At 37.1% G+C, this 19,786-nt stretch overlaps 1 protein-coding gene across 5 annotated transcripts in view; it reads left to right on the top strand.

The window, feature by feature from the left end:
- ATP8B4 (ATPase phospholipid transporting 8B4 (putative)) overlaps nt 1–19,786 on the top strand; it is a 193,373-nt gene that overhangs the window by 132,887 nt on the left and 40,700 nt on the right. For all 5 annotated transcript variants that reach the window (XM_074327761.2, XM_074327758.2, XM_019730670.3 and 2 more), the window contains 5 exons: nt 2,307–2,495; nt 9,749–9,864; nt 12,848–13,012; nt 13,945–14,056; nt 15,742–15,847. In XM_074327761.2, the coding sequence (XP_074183862.2) occupies nt 2,307–2,495; nt 9,749–9,864; nt 12,848–13,012; nt 13,945–14,056; nt 15,742–15,847 (688 nt within the window). The remainder of the gene's footprint in view (nt 1–2,306; nt 2,496–9,748; nt 9,865–12,847; nt 13,013–13,944; nt 14,057–15,741; nt 15,848–19,786) is intronic.

Below are 19,786 nucleotides of genomic sequence, written 5' to 3'. Positions count from 1 at the left end.
TCCTTTAGGGAGAGCCTACTGGTAGTAGACACTCGAAAACTTTCTTTGAAAACATCTTTATTTCATCGTTATTCTTGAATTATGTTTTGCTGTGTGTAGTAAGGTGTCAGTTTTCTTTCAACACATTGAAGATACTCCACTATATTCTGGCTGTTATTTTTATTACTGTATAGTTAGCTGTCAGTCTAATTGTAGCTTGAAAGTAATCAATCTTTTCTCCCTGGCTACTTTTAAGATTTCTTTTTTTTCCTGTTCTTAGTACAGCTGTAGAATTTTAAAAATTTATGTAGTTTGGGATTCATTGTGATTCTTGAATCTATAGAATGTGATCTTTTATCATTCTGGAGTTTCCTCAGCCAAGTAGTTCTTTAGCATTGCCTTTAGCTCATTTTTCCTCTCATATCATCATTGTTAGATATTTGCACTCTATTCTCTATTCTTTTAACAAGTTTCTGGTTTTTCCATTTCTTTGTCTCTTTGGGATATGTTTTGGAATTTTCTTTATTTTTTTTTCCATAACACTAATTCTCTAGTTTTATCTAATCTGCAGTTTTCGGTTTTTAATTTCTAAAAGGTCTTTAATTCTTTTTCAAATCTGTTTAATCTCATGTGTCTCTTTTATTTCTTGTTATCTGTGAAATATTTGTATGTGCTATTTCTGATAATTCCAGTATTTAAAGTTTTGGCAGATCTTATTCTCTTGTTCTTTCTATTAGTTTCCATTGTGTCTTGTTTATTGTGACTTTAATAATTTTTCTCTGTGAAATGACCATTTTACTTGGAACTTATTTATAGAAATTCTTTGGGTCCTGAAGTGAAGGCTGATTCCTCCAAAAAGGATATGCATTTGCTTCAGTCAGTGTTTTACTACAGGAACATATTATTAATAAACTAAATTTTCAGTGTTTTTTTTTTTTCAGGTTACCCCAATATTGTGAATTTAGGATGTAAATGTACATGAAAGACAGTCTGGGCATAAATTTTTAGCAAAGACTTTTTTTTTCCTCTCACTTATAGATAGGTGATTTTCCTTACAGGTACTCTTAAAGGTGGCACTGATTTCCAATTTATCCTTACTCTAAAAGAGTAGCCTTTTGGGGAGCAGTTTTAAGAAGTGGTCTTCCATTAGACTTCTTATCCTGGGCTATGTCTTCTCTTATCCAATTCCTGATTCTCCTGGTTTAGAAAATGTCCTCAAGTCAAAAGTTGCCTGTAATCCTTCCTTTATTCCACCTATATTCATCTTCTCAGTCTTTGACCCAAACAGTTCTTGCTTTCTTGCCAGTTCATGAATGTATTAAAAATATTAAAATGTTATACAGAATCTGTAGTTGTTTGTAGCAGTGGAGGTTGGTTCTGGCACCTAGTTCAACATCTTGCCAGAAGTGAAAGTTATTATATCATTTCATATATAAATCAAGTAATTACTTTTTTCCTTTTTTTGATTTTCAAAAATGAATTTATACCATTGTATCAAATGAAACCATACAGTACAAGGATTTATAAAGCTACAACTAATAATTTTTTCCTTGAACTCCTTCTAATCCCACCTCTGTAGGGGTAACCAATGGTAACATTTGGTGTGCATCATTTCACCCTTTCTACTTGCTCATGTGTGTGTTTGTGTGTGTGAATATATGCAGACGTGAAGGTGATTTATTTGTTTTTAATGAAAAGGGGTCATAATCTATACATTAATACGCAACTTATTTTCTTTGTATAATTTATCTTGATATCACTATGAATCAGTAAATATGCACCTAGATTTGCCTATTCTTTCTAATTTATTTTTACATGTAAAAATAATATACTAATTTTACATGGAAGGGCTTACTTTATACATGCTATTTTTTAAAGTGTATTTTTTTGGTTTTCTTTTTCTGACTTCATTCTTTTTCTCTACTTTACCCTCTTACTCCTTCCCCCTGCCCCCAATACACATACAATATCAGGTGCCAAGGATTAGCATCCTGGTTTGATTCCTTACATTTCAGGAGATTTCTTATATACCCTCATAAAAAGGTCTTTAATGGCAGGCTGAAGTTGAATTTGACCTATCTTCTCCATCACTCTTTGGCTGTGTGATCTTGCAAAAATCATAACCTCTTCAGTCACAGGTTTCACCAGTAAAAAATAAAAATATAATAATAATTTTAATAATCCCTATCTCAAAGATTTGCCATGAGGATATGTGAGTTAATATATATTAAGTGTTTTAGTTTGTGAAACTTTCATGGCACATCTTTAGTCACTGAAAATACACTTTTATGGTTGTCGTTTAATCCACTTGTTTCTTTTCCTTTTAGGACAGCTGATTTACCAAGTTCAGTCACCTGATGAAGGGGCTTTAGTGACTGCTGCAAGACATTTTGGATTCGTTTTTAAGTCTCGGACCCCAGAGACAATAACAATAGAAGAATTGGGAACATTGGTTACTTATCAATTGCTTGCTTTTTTGGATTTTAATAATATCAGAAAAAGGATGTCTGTTATAGGTATGGTTGGTAGTAAGATTATTTGTGACCTTTGATAATGCTATGGTTATGTTGATGCTTCTCAAGGATGACTTCACTCTTGGTTATGTGCTGTGATATTTTTGTAACTTTATGAACTGCCCTCCTAAACTTAGCCTCAACACTGTAATAATAAGTATAACAAACATTTAACAAGTACATATTATGTATCTAGCACTGTTCTAAATGCTCTGCATGAATTAACTGATGTAATTGTCATGACAACCGTATAAGGTAAGTACTATGTACTCATGACCATTTTAAAGATCATGAAACTGAGACACGAGAGGTTGAGTAACTTTCCCAAGGTCACATAGCTTGAAGTGGACTAGCTGGGATTCAAATCTAGGAAGTCTGACTGCAAAGCCCATGCACTTCATTACTACACAACACTGGCTCAGGAAGCGTTCCTGAATTACTTGGCACGTGCTAAGAGTTCTTGTCCACATTGTTTTGGGACTATCATCATCAGCCTCCTCACTATCATTCATTTACTCTGTTTACCTGTGTTGCTGGAGATGACCACTTAATATTGTGTGTGGCACCACAACAAACGCATGCTTTTTTAACTCTGTGCTAACCCTCAGTGCGGCTTCAATGTCCCTCTCATTCTTACTTTGCTCCTGTTTCCAGTCCTTATAACAGATGTTCTAAACTTTGCCCTTTCCTCAAGTGCTCACCCCTGCCATGATCTCCTTCACTCTTGGAAGCTAAATTCATCTCCTATTTCTCTTTAAAAAAAAAATAGAGGCCTTCAGAGATGTGCACCATCGACTTACACTTTTCCTCATCCTGCTCCTTCATCCCCGAGCTGTTACTTTACTCGTTCTTTTCCTGCCTCAGAGAAAAATTGCTCTTGTTCCTTTTCAAAGCTAAAGGTTCTACCTGGTCCCATTCCCCATTCCTTTTCCTTCCTTGCTTGCTCCCTTCCAATTTGCTTGTGTCTTTGTTTCTTCTTTATCACTGGCTTCTTCCTTCAGCCCACCATTCTATTATTGTCTTGTTTCTGTAAAGATAATGTTCATGTCCTAACTTCCACTGATTTTATGATCCTATTTGCCTTCTTTCCAATGCAGCGTAATTTCTCATGGTCAGTTTTTGCTCCTCACTTTTATTTCTCTTTCCAGCCTATTAGGGTGAGGCTTCTGCTTCTACTACTCAAGAGGCATGCTTTCTCGGAAGTTTCCAGTCACACCTCATGACTTTCCCATGCAGTGGCCTTCCCTATCTGTCTGTCTGTCTGTCTGTCTGTGCATCCGTCCGTATACCTACCTACCTACCTACCTACCTACCTACCTATCTTTTTTAACTTAGTTATATTGAGACTGTTGACCTTCTCTTCACTCTCTTCTTTTGGCCCCTGGGACCTCACTAGATCCTGGTTCTCCTCTTGTCCTGTCTTTTCTTTCTCAAGCTCCTTTGCTGACCACTCTCCATCCGACTTTCAGTGTTGGTATCCTTTTCTTTTCTTACTTCCTGAGCTCCGCTTGGATAATCTTGACCATTCACATGGTGGTCACTATTGCCTATATCTGTGTCCTTCCTATATAGTTCTTCAGCTTCAATCTCTCTCTGAAGTTTACACCATATTTTCAGCCTTCTCCTGGATTCTGCCATTGGGTTGTACTATGGTTACCTCAAATTTTACATGTCTAATGTGAGACTTTCTTTCACAGCTACTGCTTTTTCTACAGCCCTTATTAAAATTGTTGACAGTCACTTTTTACGGTATGTTTGCCAGTGAACTGAACACTTTACAATGAATTATTTTATTAAATTCTTGCAATACTATATTACCGCATTTAGGAGTGGAGGAAATTAAAGCTCAAAGATTTTAAATAACCTGCCAAAGATGGTCACACAACTGTTACCTGACTTGTCACACAGCTGGTAAGATAAACAGCAGGTTTCTCTTACTCTAAAGTCTGACCTCTTACTCTCTATTGTAGCTCACTAGCTTTTGACCCCTCCATCTCCTTTATGACCCTAAGCTAGCGGTTCTCAAAATTTAGCTCCCATCAGAACCACAGGAAGGCTTATTAAAACACAGAATGCTGGGCCCCAGTCCCAAAGTTTCTGATTCAGTAGGTCTGGGGCAGGCCTAAAAACTTATATGTCTGATAAGCTCTCAGACGATACTGACGCTCGTGCGTTCCGTTGGGAACCACTTTCCTGGACTAATAGGTCATCACTTTACTATTCATTACATTACCCAGAGCTGTTTGGAGCATTTCTTAAACCTGTCTCCTTCTCTGCTACTCTCTTTACTTAGGCCTCAGCATCTCTTGCTTTATATATAGAATCCTCAGTAGTCATCCTGTTTCTAAGTCTTTCCTCCCAGGGTATCAGAGTAATCTTTCTAGAAATAGCCTCAAAATCCCTTTTAATTTTAAAAACCTTCTTTTCTCTTAATTCCCAGTAACCACTGCTTTAGTTAAGGTTCTTATTGTTGTTTGCTTGTATGATTACAATATCTTTAAAACTCTTCCCCCTTAAAATCATCCTATGTGCTGACACAAGGGTATTCTTTCTAAAACATTGGGCTGATTTTGATATCACCTACTGAATAAACCTTGGTGGCTTCCTGGAATTTAAAGCATAAATTCCTTTGCATGACATTCAAAAGCATTTGCAATCTGACCTCAACCTAAGTTACTTTCACTTCCCCAAACATTGTGCTCCAGCCTCACTAGACCTTGTCATTCCCAGCATGCATTGTGCACTTGCACGCCCTTTGCATGTACTATTTTCCCTATCTGGAGTTCTTCTTTTCCCCACTTCTTTTCTTGGGAACTCTTATTCATTTGGTAATGTCCACTTCAATTGTCATCTGTTCTCAATTCTTTTCCTTCTCTCAAACAACTGCTTTCTCCTTTGTTTCCCAGGGCCCCTTGTTCATAATACAAATGTGATACCAGTCCCAGGATACTCAAAACTTCCCCACTTATTAGAGTGTGTGTTACCTGAAGGCAGGTGCTATGTCTTAGTCTTCATAAACTGCCCAGGAACAAGCACAGAGCTTGGCACACAATCAGTTTTCTATAAATGTTAAATAAAATTTAACCCCAAATTTTGTAACTTAAGACTATCCTGATCATCATATTAAATCAATTTTCTGTGGAAAATGTGTGTATATGTAATTGTAGGAATTTTGGTCTTTAGCTACTGGAAACTAGCCCTGGGAGATTACTCTCAGCAGGTAAAAACTAAACATCATCTTAAGATGTTAATTTTTATTTTTTTTGACATTAGGCTATAGGCAGTCATCATCAATGTTGCTGATGAGCACATATGCTGCTCTAAGTGTTGATCTAATATTGTATCAGCAGGAGCTCTCTTCTCTTTACAGCTTCAGGGGAGGTGTTATTGATGTTGGGTTGGTCAGAACTGGCTCTGAGGGTGTTGACAAAAACCTAAGATTGCTACACAAGGAAACTTTTGGCTTTTCCCCAGCATCAGTCACCATTACGGCTGTGGAGAAATCACAGTCTAACCACAAACATCAGATATTTGTCTTAATAGATCCCATATGAAGAAAGGTAATGTTCTACCACAAAATACATGGAGGCTTGTGGGCTTTATTTTGATTGTTTGGTTTTTAGTCTGGAGCAATTTGAAAGAGTGACTGCATGAGAGTAGAAAAGTCTGTTTGATAACAAGGCAAAAAGCAATGCTAGTCTCATGATTGTCACATGGCTTGGTCTGTGGGGACAACACCCTGATGTAAAGTCTCAGATATTTCCTCCTCATCCTCTTCCTCCTCCTTCTCCTCCTCGCCCTCATCGTCCTCCTTCTCCTGTTCCTCCTCCTCCTCCTCTTTTTTCTTCTTCTCCTCCCCTCCCTGCCCTTTTTGGCTATAATTCATTGAATCATAAATCGATAGTTTCAATACTGGGGCAAGAACCCTGATTTAATTCGGAAGTATCTAAGTAGATTTCCATAAAGAACTATGTCAGAGTGTATAGAATCTACTATATTTATAAACATATAAATCTCAACTTATAGTTTTGAAGGACCAATCTACTGATTACATAAGTGAAAAGATAAAATTCAAAGATACTAATTAACAGAGGCAAGAAGAATTAATTACAATAGCTTCTTGAAAAGCTCTTATAAGATCTTTAGATAAGGATTGCTAAACTCTAAATTTTTTAGATTGTCAAAGTACAAATCAAACTGCCATATGGCAAGTATTTCTCTGTGTGAATGTATGAACAGCCACCCAGCTGAGATATGACAAAATAGAATATTTCATCATCTTTCAGTGTTGCTATTGTATCCACTATTACAGCATAAACCTGGAAACCATTTCTGACCTTTTCCTTTCCTTTGTGTTACAAAGGCATAGCTGCTGCTTTTAATGAATTTTGCATAATTATAATTCAACTGCATTTAATAAGTATTTATTAAATGCCTACCATGTTCCAGGGACTTAAAACTAAAGGAGAATGTAGAATTGAAAAATGTTCCATGTGGTTGCATCCAGGAGAAGATGGTACAGCAGGGTAGGAAATAGGCAGGAAAAGGGCAAATCTTGATGATCCCTGTTTCTGCCCTGTTAAAGAGTCCAGATCCAATCTAATTTTAGAGGGAAGCTATTGCAGGATTCTAAGCAGTGGTGTGAAGATGATTCTGGCTGTATTAAAGAAGAGTCTTGAAGGAAGCAGGACTGGAATGGATAAAGTCATTTAGGCTAATGCGGTAATCTAGGCAAGAGAGAAAATGGCAGAGAGAAATTCATGACTTCTATGGGATGTATGGATAGTGAAGGGGAAGGCGCTTTGAATGTTGACCTGATATTTTATTTAGGAGACTGAGTGAATGGTAAAGCTTTATGTTGAGACTGGGGAATAGGAAGAGTAGCTAGTTATTAGAGGAAGATAAAGTGTAAAGGGACTAATGCTGGGTTAAGAGAAAGCATCAGAGAAGGAAAACCTTTATTGAATCAGAAAATTGTAAGCTAAAAAGGGCCTTAGAAGTTAGATTTTTAAAAACTATCTCCTTTTCACGTGTAGAAACTGAGATAAAGAGATGGTAAGGAATGTACACAAACCGTAGTTTGTGTTTTCCCTAGACCAGTGGTTCTCAATGTGTGGTCCAGGGAACCCTAGGAAATCTTGAAAGTTTTTCAGAGGATGCATAAGGACAAAAAATATTTTCATAATAATACTAATGTGATTTGTCTTTTTCATTTTTTTTCTCATGAGTATACTGTGGAGTTTTACAAAAACCATATAACGTGATATCACAACAGATTGGATGCAGAAGCAGCTATGAAAATCCAACTGTCTTCTATTAATCCAGACATTAAAAAGATCTGTAATCATGAGAAACAATACCACTTCCCATACTAAATTTTTTTTGTTCTGGAAAATACAATTATTTTTCATAGAAATGCTATTTATGTTAATATATAATAGGGTTGTTATTATTCTAATTATTGTTATAATGGTATTATAATTAGTGTCATAAGACTATTGATATAAAAAAATTTCTCAGGTTTAATTTCTAATTTGGTAAATATTGATAGGTATAACCCACATTAAAAAGACCTCTTATGCTCTTATAGAAGACTATAGAGGGATTCTGAGACCAGAAAGTTTGAGAACTGATATCCTAGCCTGGACTATGAAAAACAGTCATAGAGAAGTCCTACTGGCAAATTAGGATATACATACTTTGTCTTTATAGCTCTGGTGATGGAAGGGAGACAATATGGGGGGAATTATTAAATCGGATTGTTTTAAAAGAAAAGCAAGAGAAAGCTTTTTCTAGGATTAAATGTTTTCTTCCCGCTTGAACCATTAGATAAATTGCATGTTTTTTTCTCTCCTTTCCCCCAATATGGGCAATTAGAGCCGAGTATAAGAAAAATTACATGAGTTCTGGCAACTAGGGAAGCTGACCAAGGGTCTTAGAAGAGATGATGAACCCTAGACAAGTCTCAGTACAAAAAGGTTTCCAGGTTGCATTAGGTGTTTTCAAGCCAGGACAAAACTAGAACAGATTAAGTGCTGACTAAGGGCCATTAAAGATTAGAAGGGGTAAGTAATTTATTGTACTGTGGTGTTTATAGTCTTTAAATCAAGCTCTAAATTTTGTATCCTATTAAATTCATGGTAGTCAATATTTATGTTCCTCTGTTTTGAGGCATTCTATTTTTAGAGAAAAGCTATAATTGAGTGGAAAGCATGTAATAATCTATGATTTGATTAAGCTTGTGAGGGTCACAGGGTTCAGACCATTGAAGCTGTGACCCGGGTGTCTTAAGTTGTAGGCTGTTCCTGGAAAGAAATACTCTGCATGTCATTCCTTCATTCATGTATTCGTTAAACAAATAATTAAATGCCTAGTATGTGCCAAGCTCTAAAACCAAGCCTAGAAAGGTAGTCCAGATATTCTGTGGTATAAAGAAAGATTTGTCTGACAAATATGTGGGACACCCAGGGGAAGGCTTGGACTGGAGCTGAGGGGAGCCTAGTCAGGGCTGCCATTCCCAAACCTAGAGAGCAGGTTAAAAACACAGCCCTACTAATACAGTCTTCCAGTGGGAAGAAGGTAGAAACTTTAGTTTTGAAAATTCCCTGTGAGGCATGTTTACAGCCTTACATGTTACAGCCTCACATGGTCATGTTTACAGTGACCCAAGAATGAACCACAAGAATGAAAGGGCTTTTCCAACGAGTGAAGGGGGTAAAAAACCCCAAATATATATATATATATATATATATATATATATATATATATATATATATATATGCAAGGTTTGAGAACTAATGCATAAACCATGGCTTTGAATGGCTAGAATTCCATATGGAGATCACTTGGCATAACACTGATAGTTGATTCCTATAGTAGGTCTTGAATTTCATGTCGGGAGACGGCAAACAAAGGTCTCAGTTCTGCTCAATACAGGCTTAATTTAAATGTATTAGCCCTTCAGAAATATTAAGCAAGTAAAATAGGAAGGTCATACATGTCAGAGTAAAAACACTTGTTTCTGAATTTGGGAAATCAAAGGATTTCAGTAGATGAAATATTTCTAAGTTAATAAAACAGGAATAAAGCCAAGTGACTTAGGTAATGAGTGACCTTCTAACCAAAGGCACTGAATATTTTACTACTGGCTAACACAGTATGCCCATTTCCACATTGCCTGGCTGGAGGTCTAGGAGAGCCTAGTTTTAACAGATTTTATTGATTATAATCTGCTTTCCAAATTCTTTTCTTTTCAGTTAGAAACCCGGAAGGACAGATAAAGCTTTATTCCAAAGGAGCAGACACTATTTTGTTTGAAAAACTTCATCCAGCCAATGAAGCCCTTCTGACTTTGACGTCAGACCACATCAGTGTAAGTGCCTTTGTCTTACGGTTAGCAAAATGGCCCTTCGGCCGCTTTCTATGGTTAGGTCTTATTTTAAAAATATCAGCTAAATGACCTGACTTCTCAAATGAAAAACATGTGGAGAATGGGTCCACTGGAAACTGTGCCAGTGAATGTCTGGAAACTGGCACATGAGCCCATTCCCTGCCCTGCTGAGAGGCTGGTTGGTCTCACCACAGGTGGATTAACACACAGCAGCTGAGAAGTAGCCACTGAGTGTAGGCTCCTGAACTCTAGCCAGGAGAAGGCTCAGAACACTTGGGGAAATGTTCTCTAACTCCCCTGCTTTTGGGGCTGCTCCGCTGGGGAGACTAGACTTGTTCGGGAAAGAGGGAGAATCACTTAACCTGGATTCCATGGTGTTTGGCACCAACAGAATCTCTTATGATCACCCCAATGAATAGCTTCGGGCTATGTTTACATAGTGAAAGGAAAATAGTCTCTGTAGCCAATTTTCTCCTCCAAGGGTCCTTTTATTCAGGTCATAAATCATGGAGACACTTAATGTTCCCTAGGTTGAATTTACAAAAAGCATACATTCTGAGACTATGCATACTTTTTTTGCCAAAACCTTTCTGAAAGGAGCAGCAGTGGTCTTTGCAGTTTTTTTCCCCTCAAAAGAATCTATGAATTAACATGAGCATTACCTGGTTTAAACCTGAGACTCAAGTGTCTCTCTTAATATTTGTTTGAGGTTCTGTTTAACCCAATATGAACTTTAAGGGCAATGGGCCAAAACTCTCATTTCCTCATTGGTTTCTCTCCTTTAAAAAATTATTGAGAATTCATGTTCTTTGTCAAGCCCTATATTTAATACAAAACATTCTCTGAATCTTTAAAAAACAAACAAACAAATAAACAAACAAACAAGCAAACAAAAAAACTTTGCTGACTTTAAGTTTAAAGAATGATGGTTTAGTAACATTGGGTACAAACATAGCTATTGTTTTTGTCTTTCCAATAGAGCATTCTTGATTTTCTTTTAATCTCTTCCAGAAGGCCAGCCTGGTCTTTTTAATTTTTAATTTATTTATTTTTAATTTTTTTATGAGAACAACATTGGAATCATAAGTATTTGATTTTGCCATTGCTCAAACAGGAAGACTCTGGATTCATACATTCTCCCTTCACATGAAAGTATGAAATATAGAAAGCCTAATTTGACTCTTACATTTCTATGTAAAAGAAAATTTTTTCAGATAGTATCAATTTGACTTTGACTCTTTGCTTCATTCACTTTATTCATTTCAGCTTTCAAATTCTGAGGTTTTAAATTTATATTTAATCATTGATTTTGAATTGTTTAAGGATAGGAAAGGACCTTGTTTAAATGCTCATTTAGGATTCAACTTGTGTTTCATGTAGTAATTAAATAACTTAAATCATCTGTCTCCTTTTGTAATGTCGTCTTAGAGTTGATTCACTGTCGTGCAGAACAGAGAGGAAAGCACTGTGATGCCCAGCGGGGTTGCAAGTCAAAGAAGTGTTTATATGAGCTAAGAGGACAAAAGATCCTTACAACACAGTGACTTGATTTTCAGATCAGTAGGGGACCCAGTGGTGGTCTTGGAAGGCAGGGCTTGTAAAATGTGATTGCAATATACAAAGTGCTACCAACTGCCTACAAGATAAATTTGGACAATTTTTCCCATGGTCTCTCTGGAGTAAACCACATCATTGCAGTACGCACTGACTTTTCTTTCCGTTAACCCAATTAGGATGTGCTGCGGTTTGACTTGTGCCCCATCACAAACCTATGCCTGTTCCATATGCCAAAACACACAAAGAAGATATACTCAGTGACAATGCCCAAAGGAATAGAAATGGCTATAAAAATGCTTGTAGTGTAGAAGCCCATAAAATGACCAGTGGGGGAGTAGGCAAAGTGGGAAGTTTTTAGCACTTCCCCAAAGCAATCTACATGTTTCTAGCTGTTGCTGCTGTGTGAGACTTAGCAACTACCAGTGTCCTATTTTTATTGTTTATTTTTTTCCTATTAGAAGGACAAAGCACCAGAGGTATCACTTAAGATTATCAGTTTACTCAGGCGCTAAAGGAAAAGCATAATTCTCCCATTAATTTGACCTATTATTAAATACTAACTCCATAGGAAGCAGTTTATAAAAAATAATTTTAAAACTAACCTGACTTGATGGTGCCTTTGACAGTTTCAAATCACTTTTATTATTAAAATAAAACTTTCATATAGCAAAAACTTTTTAAAAATTACAGAATACTTAGAATGAAAAGTAAAAGTCAGCTTCCACTTCCCCAAAGCAAACACTTATATTAACTTCCTGCCTTTCTTCCCCTTTTCCCTTAATGGTTATTATTATAACCTTAATTAATATGGTTAAACTTCTGTTACCTGACTAACATCATTTATTCATCTATTATTGACTTTTAACTTTTTATTGTGAACATTTTCAAGCATAAACAAAAGTAGGACTGAGTTAATTTTAGACACAGCTATATTATTAGGAGGAATGCGACAAGACTTTGGAGAGATGTCATGTTACAATCTCTTCAGAGGGCCTCCTGCCTCTGAGAGCTATGGCTCCTCAAACCGTCTTTTCCTCTCTGCTAGAAGCCAAGGGCCGTGGACCATGGAACAGGCTGGGTCCCTGGCATTGCTGGGAGGGCTATACATGTTGCTTCAAATGGCTATCTTAAATCATGGCATCACTAGATCACCTCTCAGCTAGGATACGTCAGCAGGCATTGCAGCTATCTTTTAGGTGGATTGCTAACCAGCTCCCCTGAATGTTTTAACCCCGTAAAAATAACATACGGAATACAAACATTATCTCCCATTTCTACGGGGATTAAAAAGTTGGAGATCAAGATGGCTCTTGGAACAAAATGAGTGCAAACCTTCATGCCCGTTATTGTTGCTCTTGCTGTGATTGTTGTTTTGGGATGGTTCCTAAGTCAATGTCTCCTCTGGTAGGAATTTGCAGGGGAAGGCCTTCGAACTTTGGCCATCGCATACAGAGATCTGGATGACAAGTACTTTAAAGAGTGGCTTACGATGCTGGAAGATGCAAATGCTGCCACAGATGAGAGGGATGAACGGATAGCTGTACTGTATGAAGAAATTGAAAGGGACTTGATGGTATGAGTTTCAGAGCCTGGTGGTTTGTGTTATACAGGGGATAGTATGTATTTAGAGATCCAGCATAGGAATAATCTATTGGCTACATCATGTTGCTCACACCAGATGTTACTCTTTCAAACACGGAATCATGCATTATATGCTGGCTTTGAGTTTGCCATGTGTGGCCCTAGAGAATTATTTCTATTAGTGATAGCTTATGCAATTGGAAGTTTCCCAAGAGTAGAAGATAGCAGACTCCCTATTTTTGTCAACCTCTGGTATGTCCTTAATGTTATTTTTTCCCCCTCACTGCTTTAGTATCAAATTTTTTAGAGCAAAGAAACTTGTCATTAAGAGTGGGGCTATAGCTTTAAACCATCTTATACCCATGAGATCCTAATGATATCTGTGCTGCCCAGAGTATAATCTATTCTAGAAACTGCTCTTCCCCAAGGCCAGGATGCTCAGTTATGGTGAAGTGATAGAGAACACACCTTGTTCATCTTTGGATGAAATATTTCAGAAGAACCTTCACTTTTTAGTTTATGGCACCTGCTGATTTATTAATGTAGGAGAATGGCTCTACATTTTTGTGAATCTGACTATGAAATGAGGGCGCTTTTTGGACTCTTTCGTGTTGATATAAATGGGGAAGTAGCTGGGGAGTTCTTAAGTCCTTAGAAGCCCAATGGCTTCTGATTGTATATGCTAACTTCCAAGATCTCTGCCATTAATTGGTGTGCCTATCAGTTGGCTTGATTTGAGAAACTCTTCTTGAATCCTTGTCAACCCACCTCGGCACATAATAGAATGCTTGCTATGTCAATGCATCATAATTTCTGTCTTCAATTCATGGTCCTTGACCTCTGAACTCTGTGACTGAAAGCCATCGATGTTATGGACGTTGTTTGCATACATTAACATAAGGTATTCTGTATTTTTCAATGAAGCTTCTAGGTGCCACTGCCGTAGAAGATAAGTTACAAGAGGGTGTTATTGAAACGGTTGCAAGTTTGTCACTAGCCAATATTAAGATCTGGGTCCTAACAGGAGACAAACAAGGTAATTTGAAAATGGATAATGATGTTTTGAAAAGAGGGCAATAATTTACATGGTAAAATTTTAATTAACCAGAAAGTTTAATTAGTTAGGTATTTTTCCCAGTCTTCCATAAAGGAAAGAGTTGAAATACAAAAAGGACAGCTAATATAAGAATTTACTATTTAAAAACAACATAAACAAATTCCAAACTAACAAAATATCTTCTTTAGTATACGTTGGGGTCTATTGAGTTTCAACTCAATTGTTTCTTAAATATAATAGTTACACCTATAGGCAGCAATGGAATTAAAAATGTTTAACTATTGGTTTATATGAGCACTGCCTCCAATCAGAACAGAGCCTGGCATAGCACTGAAGCAGGACATCGGAGGCCCTTTTGGGCTTCTCCTCTTAATTTCTTGATGGTAGGGAGGCTTGGGGGTCTTAGAGGAGGGGTCAGGGTGGTGGGCAAGTTTTGGGAGGCTCAGGAAAGCAAGTTTATCAACTGGTATGGAAATATTTTGGTATTTTAAGAACCACCATAGCTGTACTACTGCAACCTGGCTGAATCCCAAGTCTGCCCATGCAGCAGTACAATGAGTGCTGACCCACTTTCAGGCATGACGAAATACCAAGTCATAAGAGAAAGAGTCACTATGTTCAGAATACTGCGTTTCTTAAGAAAGAAAAGGGGATCTTTTGGATCTATTTCTCACAGTAATGGTTAAAGCAAAAGTGATTCTATGCTTGGTCATTAGTAAACCAAAAATATTTTGTTAACTGGCACACACCTGTTTTTAAGATTCTATCTACCTGTTTATTATTTTTAGAACATTGGAGGATTTGCAGATATGATAAATCAATTCTCTATATGTTTACCCAAACCACTGATTCCAAAAAATGAACAATAGAGGGTTGAGCTATGTGATATGTTACTAGAGATTCCCTAGAGTTTGATGTTGATCCGTAGGTACAGCTGTTCAATTAGTTATGAATATTGACAAGTTTACTATTATTTAACTTTAATTTTTGTGCTTTATACAAAGGATATGCTGAGATTTTTATCAGTTGTCTTCTTTGACTTAGGACAAATCTAATGACTCCACAGAATTACCGAGAGCCTAGAACTCAACAGAATTAGTATCAAATGACTTGATTGAAGAAGGAAGGGTTACCTAACTATCCTAGGCTTCATTTTTATAAAATTAGAGGAAGGAATGCCCAACATCATGTAATTTTCCAGTTATCTAGTAGTAGCCGTCTATTCACTTAACGGGAAAATGGTAATGTTGCATGTGGGAGACTATAAAAATTTTATAAGAGCATTTTTGCTGTTCAACTGAACATTTTGTGAGATGTTTTTCAATTTGCCTACCATATTAGAGTTGCACAGTAGCTAAGTTTAGTATTTTAACTCTCCAAAGGCAGTATTTGGGACTTTTGGTAAAAACTAGATGAGAAGCCTGGAGATTCATAGGTGTTGCTACCTCTCCAGGGATTTAGCAATTGGTGAATTTGATCATGGCGACCAGGTCTTTGAATTTCCCTCTGGGTCTCTTGCATTTTATCAATCGTCATGTTCTCTCTGACATGAAGGAAGACTGTAAGCTCTAAGGAAATACAGCAATGGCCTCAAAATGTCTATGGAAAGGGTACTTATGTTATCACATGATGTCCTAACTGAAGTCGACTTTGTTTTGTGTCAGAAACTGCCATCAACATTGGGTATGCTTGCAACATGCTAACTGATGACATGAATGATGTGTTCATTATAGCAGGGAACACGGAAGTGGAAGTCAGAGAAGAACTCAGGTAAGTGTTAAAGGAAGGAGGAAAGGAAGAGAGGAAAGGAGGGAGGGAGGAGAAAAGGAAGACCAGATAGCTGAGAAAGTGGAAAGCATTTCTATAGTTTCCTATGGTCTTGTTTCTTGAAGTTCTATTCATTTTGGTGACAAATTAAGATAAGTTGGACATCAGTGGTGAGTTATCATCTTCAGGCCTCCAACATTTTTCAAGTATTTTTAGAAAAGGATTTCAAATCATTAACATTGTTAACCTTTACATTTATGAAGGGGTGAGTAACCTTTTAACTCTTACATGATAATGAGTGATCAGTATTATGGAGGATACTTGTTAAAATACTAGCTTCATTCTGACCTGAAAATTAAGAATATTAAGAGCTAAGATGGGGTCTAGGGTTTTGTATTTTAATAATAAGCACCCAGATGAAGCTTATGGTCAGATAAACTTGGGAAGCACAACTGTAAAAGATGATGTATAAAGTTGGAATAGAGTCTTTTAGAATGAGGTATTTTGAAATAGTTGCTATTAAACCTAGATGTATCATGCTTATGAGAAACAAGATACTGTGAAGTTTGTGTAACCACTATATAAGTGGTAAAATTGGAGGTAAGAGTGGGCAAACATTAAATGTTGAGAAATAATGTTTCTTAATATCTGCCAATTTATTCCTTTTTTGTTACTTCATTTGAAGAAAAACATTTTATGTCTGCATAAATATTTTTCCAGAACTTTAAAAAATGCAGTCTGATAACATTTTTTCCTTGCTGAAACTTGTGGTAGTAGCTTCTCTAAGCTCAACGCATTTTGGGTCTAGCCAAGCAGAGCGTTGACTTAGAGACAAACTTCTTGCTGCTTGTTACACTCTAGAGCAGGGCTGAACCTTCCCTCAACACAGCAGTGGTGCGTGAAGGGTTTCCTTAATGTGTCTCCACCGTTAAACTTTTGTTCCTGAATCTTGAAAAGAAAGGCAGTCTTAACTGTTAGCACCACTAACTGATACTTGTAGATCAAATTTCCCAACTTCTTCTACACTGCCTTTACCCACTGTAGAAAACCGCTAGATCCTGCTGGTTAGAAGCTAGACTGGAGATTGCATGTGTGTTTGCCAAATAAAAACTGGGAAATCTAATTATTATTGATATAATTTATTATTATTATTTCCGTAGCTTTAATGGTAGATTCCACAGAGTCTATGGGAGAAACATTAATAATTTGGTAATTAATTAAAGTTTTTAAATTTTTGTTTCTTTGGGGAATTTTTTTTAACTCTTGCTGAAGGAAGGTAGTGAGGAGATCTACATTCTAATGAGCCTATTGCTAAATGCTTTGAGACCATGCCTGGGATATGTATACATGTATTATTTCATTTTATTCTCAAAACAACCCAATGGTAGACATTATCATTATCCTTATTTCACAGGTTAGAAAGTTGACACAGATAGTGTAAATAAGGTGCCCAAAGTTTCACAACTAGTCAGTGGTTCAGCTGGGATTCAAATCTAGGCCCGTGGTTCCAGAGCCTGTGCTCCGAATCCCTTGTCACATGTCTTCCTAAACACACCTTGCATGTATTCTTACTCCCTTTAAATAGTTAATAGAAAAAAGATGTAGTTGTTGAGGCATCTTACTGCTTCACTTGAGGTCAGACACCAGATGAGCAACTAGGGCAGAATAAATTCAGGGAGAGACAGCAGATATTAGGTGGAAGAGTACAGACTTCCTGTTAATAGGAGCCGAGTTAGAATCTTGACTTCAAGCTCACTGTCTAGCTGAGTGACTTTGATGTGCTATTCAACTTCTCTTTGCTTGGTTTCTTCATTTGTTCAATGGGAAATATACAAATATCTACCCTATGGATTATTTTAATTGGGGGATTAAGTGAGGTAAGAATTGAAAGTTTTACAGCCATCAACGAGTATCCTCCTTACCTTCCCCACTCTCTCTCCACTTTCTCCCTTTCCCTCCTTCCCTCTTTCCTTCTGTCATTGTTCCCAATCTTTCCACCAAAAGGATTACTTTTATTAATGTTTCCCCAGTGGACTCTATGGAGTCTATCATTCTCTTCTAAGCTTCTCTTTATTAAATAATAATAAAAAAATTTTATCAGTAACAATTAATTAGATCTCCCAATTTTTATTTGGCAAAGACATGCACAATCTCCAGTCATAGCTTCTAATCAGAATGATATAGCAGTTTTCTACACCAGGTTGATGTCATGGTTGCCAAAAATGACAGAAAACAAAACAAAACAAAAATTAGGGGTTCTATGCATTTTTATCATAGAGAAATTTACATTTTTTATTAACCTTCTTAAGATATTGAAAACACTATGCTGACCTCTATTACACTTTTATGGGTCCTCTTCCTTTATTGGTTTTATTGGATAATGATATTGTAGGTTGTTGTCAGTGGTAGCACTGACAAAAGCATTGAAACATGAAAGAAATCATGTTATATTCTAGGAGCAATATTCCAAGTTGTAGCTAGTGTATATCATAGACCTAAAGGTGGAAATAATTTTTCAGAGGTGGATTGGTGACAGATTGATTGGCAAACAAAAGTGATTATACTTTATCCTGAAGGTATTGGGTGGATGTAGATTGCGTGGAAGCAGAAGAGCGACAAACCTAATTTTGCCTTTTAGAAATAACACTCTGGTGACAGGATAGATTGAGTATGTGTGATGGGAAAATGAAATGTATCGGGAATGCTTCGGGACACTGTTAGAATACTCAAGCACAGAGATGATGAAGATTAAACTAAGGCAGTGAGATTATAACAATGGGGAAGAAAAGAGTGGTGTGAAATTGACAGCTATATTGGAAGTAGAATGAATAGGATTTGGAATTTGATTTGATGTCAAGAGAAGTAGAAGGATACTTTGTCATTCTAGCTTGTCTGACTTCACAGCCCAGAATACTCTCAGATGTGCAAGAACAGAAACTCATTAAATTTTCTACAACTGAACTTGAACCCCTTTTCTGCCTGATGATAGAACAATTAAACTAGGCACTTTGGGGTAAATTTCGTTCAAGTGTAGGACGCACCATTGCGTTATGTGCCAGTGATTCTCAGCATTTGCCCTGCTGGCCAGCTAGTGCTTCTCACTTTGGTGTCCCCATCTGGTCTCTGGTCTCTTTGGGTTGCTGGCCGTCCCTCTGGGATGATGTTCACACCCTCCTGGGGGAAACAGGAAGTTTGGCTGCTCTTCCTAACCTCTCTGTGTCCGCAAACACTTTTGCTCTTATATGGCTGCCTCTGTTCCTGAAATCCCTTTACTCTAACACCCTCCATGTCACTGTCCTTCAGTAGCAACTCTTCCATACTCAGATTCCCAGAAATTTACCTGAGGGTTTCATTACCCACATGGTTCCCATCAACTACCAGTCCAGGGTATGGGTCAGCACCCAGGCTTCTTTGAGTAACTCAGCAGCATCTAAGCTTCTCTTCAGTGTCCCTCTACTCTAGGCTGAATGGGAGATGGAGAAAGAGGTCATTTCTTTTAGTCTGTTGCTTGTGGCAACATTGTATGCCCAAATTCTTTTAAGGATTAGACTTTTGAGACTTGCAGAAACGTTTTTCTTACCTCTGAAAAAGCCCAATGAGTGAAATTCCAGATTGCTGAAATTCAGAATGATGTCATGGCTATGGGTTTCAAGAGTCTATTTTGGTACTCAAAAAGCAAGATCTTGACTCTTTTTAAGTGTCCCCTGTATTTGTCTCTGTCAGATCCCCCGGAGGCAAGGTCTGTCTCTGAGTTAACAGAGAGAGTCACTTGTGGTAGCTTCCCTGATTGCAGAAGGGGTGGGGACCCAAAGTTATCTCAAGATTTTATCCAGCTACAATTGGTTGACTAAGTAGATAACATAACCGTTGTTATGTGGAAGCAATGTAGAGAAATGTGAATTCGTATACACCATTGTTGGGAGTATAAATTTGTAGAGACTT

This window comes from Rhinolophus sinicus, chromosome 3 (assembly GCF_057876585.1).
Source record: "Rhinolophus sinicus isolate RSI-liver-muscle chromosome 3, RSI-T2T, whole genome shotgun sequence".
Taxonomy (NCBI): domain Eukaryota; kingdom Metazoa; phylum Chordata; class Mammalia; order Chiroptera; family Rhinolophidae; genus Rhinolophus; species Rhinolophus sinicus.
The sequence above is the reverse complement of the archived record's forward strand: the minus strand, read 5'-3'. Positions and strand labels throughout refer to the sequence as shown.